Here is a 4758-nt window from a genome sequence, read left to right on the forward strand (position 1 = left end):
ACTTTTTTTTCCCCTAAGAATTTTTATAAATATACAAAAAATGTATATTTTTTTTACATACTGATTTACTTGTGGAGTATATGAAAGACATTGTTTTGCCAAGAGACAGGGTCAGCACAAGGGACACAGACACAGAGTTGAAGAATTGAGCTTATCTCTACTTATGGTTAAAGCAATAACAGCAATAACAACAAAATAATATGGATAAAACAAAATAAGATAATAAAGTTCGAAGAAGTACAATAAAAGACAAAATAGTACAGTACAAAGAAAATAAGGTAAGTATTACTTACCTTATGTGGTTAACCATAGTGATTAAATAAGATACATCACCAGTTGCCCTAATTACCATCACCCAGATCCGCAGTTGCTGGGGAGTGCTAGTTGCAGTGAGGATCTGGAGAACCTGTCCCGGCAATTGGGAGGTCCTACAGAGTGCGTCCACTCGTAGGCGAGATCTCCAAAGTTACTGCAAGAGGGTCTAGCTTTTTATATTATTGAATAAACAAGCTTATATCACTTCAAATGTGGAAACATCTGTCTTCATTCTCCATTCGATTTCCCTCCCCGCCCCTCCAAACCTTGCCAGGGCTCAAGGGGGAACCAGGCGTTTCTTTGTTTGTTTGGCTTTGACCACGTCGTTCCAACCAAAGCTGGACATCTGGTCCTATGGCCTTGATAACCTGTCTCTGAACATGAGAAAGAAGGGTACAGTCTCAGGACACTTGATCTTCACTAGTGATTATACTTTAAGCTATTTGCTAATGAGCATACATACTTGACTGATGATCAGGTACTAATATATCATGTTCTGTTGGAGGGGTTCATCTAGAGGTCAGCTTTGGTTCAAGGCCTGCTGCTCAGGCCTCAGTACTTTACACATGAATCCCAAATGTGTTTAGTTAGTTAAGCTTTCTCTATTTATAACCCAAGACTGTGTGCCACATTTAAATTTTCCCTATGTTGTTCTTAAATATAACAAAATCTAAATACTAAATTATAGCAAGGTATGTGGCTGCCTTTTTCCAGGTTAACTTACTCAAAATCATAGTGAATCGAGTATGAAATAATAGCTTGTTCCATCTTACAAAGGTATTTTTTAACTGCAGTTTCCTCTATAAGCCTTTGGATTTTTTTCTTCTTTCAGAGCTCTGAAGACACGAGATCTTACAGCCGTACTATGAAAGGAGAGACAGAATTTCACGGGTAAGTTCTTGCTCTGGCATTAAGTGGAATTACTTAAAAATAAAACTATCACAGGCTTTTAAAAATATTGAATTTAAGAGTTTTGTTTGACCTGTTTAGCACATAAAATACAGTATTTTAATTGTTGGAGTGTTGGCGTTGCATTAATGAGTGGATTCAGTCTGAGCTGGGCAGTTTGAGATTGTTGAGAGGACAGGGTTCAGAATTTATTTTTTTTTCCTCTCATATATGCTACTACACTTCAAATAAGATAGGAATTACACTCTTCCAACACTACTGTCAAAAAGATGATTTTTTAAATCTTGAGCACTACCTTATTGGTCTATATTGCATATTACACTTTTTTTTTTTTTTTTTAGCAAAGAAAGACACTGTTGAAGTCTGGAGGATAGTTCTGTCATGAACTTGGTACCTTTAATAGATTTCTGTGCTCCTGAAGTAATTGATTTCTCCTGATGCTTGAAGTAATTGATTCAAAGGCAAAGAAAGCAATCTTTCAGCTTGAGTGTAGCAAATGTAAACAGTGTTTGAAAACTGCTTCACATAAAGTGAGAATGTTCCTGTGAATCCTGAGATGGAAAAGCTTTGGATTGTTTCTTAATCATGGCGAAATCTTTTTGCAGTTTCTCTGTTAGAGTGGAGTTGTAAGTTGTAGGATATTTAGCTGCCTGTGTACATGCTGTTAAGTACTGTTTGTTAGTACGGTTTGATGTAACCATAAAACAATAACTGGCAAAACTCTGCACAGTCCAGTACCGCGTCCCTGACAGTTGTTTTGCCAATCAATGGGATTAGCACAAAGGACACAGGCACCAAATTAAAAAAAAAAGTAAGCTTATGTTTCCTATTTAAAAAGTGATAAAATAATGAAGAAAATAATACAGTGAAAATTAATTAAAGCAAGATAAGGTAAAGCAGCAAAATAATAAGCAAACTACTATAGCAAGCCTAAATTAAGGTAATGCACCTAATCATTACTACATGGAGTTAGCGATAGTGATTAAGAAAGATACATCACCAATTGCCCTAATAATACATTACCATCCAGATCCGCAGACGCTGGGGAGCCAGTTTACCTTATGAATACATGCCAATTTATAAAAGCTTTTGTTGTAACGCTTATAGAGCATGGCTGTAACGCTTGCTGTAAGATAGTAGTTGTGTAACAGTAGCCTCACTTGCCAAAAAGAGCTATACCTATCTCAAACTTTCAAACAGACCTCTACGTGACAGAATGTAGCAGGGCAGTGACAGCTTTGTTTAGAGACACATAATCAAAGATAACCAGATACCTTTACTTCTTCTAAACTTTTCCTCAGGTTCTGGCCAAGCGTGGTAAAAAGTTAACAAGGAAAAAAAACTACACCAGATGTTTTTCGCAGGTTAAGATACAAAGTTGTTTATTTAACTGTATAAAAGCAGGGACCATTTGCAGGGAAATTTGGAAGCCTCCTCTATACAGTGGACACACTGTATAGAGATTTCCCAATTGCCGGGATGAATTGTCCAAATCCTTCGCTGTAAATGGGCTCCCCAGCGTCTGTAGATCTGGATGATGGTAATATAGGGCAATTGGTGATGTATCTTAATCATTATCACTAACTCTATGTAGTAATGATTAGGTGCATTACTGTATTTTGTGTTTGCTATAGTAGTTTGCTTGTTGTCTTGCTGCTTTACCTTATCTTGCTTTATTTTCTCTGTGTTATTTTCCTCATTATTTTGTCACTTTGGACATAAGTAAAAATAAGTTTACTTTTTTTTTGGTGCCTGTGTCCTCTGTGCTAACCCCATCAATTGTCAAATCAGAGGTTCATCTGGAGGTCAACTTTGATTCAGGGCCTCGCTGCTCAGGCCCTAGTATTTCAACAGTGGCCAGTAGGGCTTGCGTAGGAAGGTATATGTGAAACAAGGACAGAATGATTTTTCCTGTTGTACACCCTTCCAGCTTCTGAGAACCAGCTAGGGGCCTCCTAAGTCAGAAGTTGGATGCCATTCAGTGCATTTAAGTTACCTGTCCTACACGAGTTTGTCAAATGGCCTTTGCCTCCCCAACTTCTTTGACAACGCTATTATAGAGTAGGGTAGAAACTTTCTTTGGTTATTTTAAACATGGTGTGCGATAAATTTGTTGAGATTTTTTTTTTCTCTTATAAGAAACTTTCTTAATCAGTTTTCGTATCATTCATGATTTCTGTAGAATGCTACTATATTCCCCTCAGTTGTTCCTTTTCCAAGTTCTCCAGTCTGTTTATCCGGTGCTGTTTGAAAGCTGTGCGGTATTTCGCACTGTGTGACCAAGCTAAACTGCTGCACATTCAAATCTTAGGGTGATGCACCACATCTATCATTAAACTTCTCTTAAAACTTATCCATGTGATAAGATGAATCTAGACTGTAGGAGGGCAGGCTATTTTTGTTGTTGTTCTTTTACATTAACTGAGCTAGATTACATTACTTTTTTTGTCATGTTTCTATAGATTCAAAATAGAGAAAGATGATGAAGAGAAGAAGGGAGACCAAAGTTCCAGTACTTCTCATGGCGCTGATGGAAGATTGCAAGAAAAATCTCCAAATAGAAGTAAAGCAACAGACAGTTCTTTAATCCAAACTGAAAAGCAAAAGAAAATAGTTATCCAATTTAAAGCCAAAGAAATTAGACATGGAAAAAGTGTATGCGCTCCTGATGTAGTGACTACTACCGGGGAAAGTCACAACAAAAGTCGTTTTGATGGAACAGAAGGGAAAAGACTCTGGCATAGCTTTGCACTTCAGAGGGACAAGGCACTGAAGAAAAAGAGAGAAAAAGCTGAGCTCAGCAAACTAAAGTTAAAAGCAGAACAAACTATGTTGGAAAAATTTAAGTCATCTGCGTACGATTCACATGTACCACATAAAAAGGGAGATGGATCAAAAAACCAGAGCGAAGATGTCAGAATTCCAAAAAAGCCATCTGACGCCTCTACAAGGACTGTGCATGATGATAAGCCTTTCTCTAAGAAGCCAAATACAGTATCTAGGACTTGGGAAGAAGAGTCTGAAGAAGAATATGAGGAGTTTTCTAAGAGAAGACGCTATGTGCATAAACATACACCGTCACGCTGTTCAACTGAAACAGAACAACGATGGGACTCTTGTAAACAGAAAAAACAGGGTGCTGATTCTGATAAAGTTACTGGTAATTCAGGGCCTGAAGAAAGGGACTTTGAAGCCACAGCATTATGTTTTAAACAGGTAATGAGAACCCAATTCTTTGTATTATGCAGGTAGATGTTTCAGGCTAGTTTCTGGATGGCAGGCAGTTTTTATCTGAGCAGACTGTCTTACAGATTTCAAACAGGATTTTGTAGTTGACTGGGTGGGTTTTTCTGATTCCAATGTAAACCACATTAAAACATTTCTCTACTCTGTTAAGTGAACTAGAAGAATAAAGGTCTTGCATATTAGGACTGGCTCTGCACATACGCTTTCATGGCTTTACTTTGCTGCTGGGGGGGTGGAATACTTCACTGTAGGTATAAGTCAACTGATTTTTTTTTTTTTTTTTTTTAG

General features: G+C 37.5%; 1 protein-coding gene across 1 annotated transcript in view; it reads left to right on the forward strand.

Moving 5' to 3' along the window:
* Positions 1 to 1147: 1147 nt before the first annotated feature.
* Positions 1148 to 4758, forward strand: part of SWT1 (SWT1 RNA endoribonuclease homolog (S. cerevisiae)) — a gene marked incomplete at its 5' end in the record, with an annotated part of 35435 nt that continues 31824 nt past the window's right edge. The window contains 2 exons of the mRNA XM_010086842.1: positions 1148 to 1206; positions 3687 to 4440. Coding sequence (XP_010085144.1) covers positions 1148 to 1206; positions 3687 to 4440 — 813 coding nt within the window. The remainder of the gene's footprint in view (positions 1207 to 3686; positions 4441 to 4758) is intronic.

The sequence above is a fragment of the Pterocles gutturalis genome, unplaced genomic scaffold (assembly GCF_000699245.1).
Source record: "Pterocles gutturalis isolate BGI_N339 unplaced genomic scaffold, ASM69924v1 scaffold25801, whole genome shotgun sequence".
Lineage (NCBI taxonomy): Eukaryota > Metazoa > Chordata > Aves > Pterocliformes > Pteroclidae > Pterocles > Pterocles gutturalis.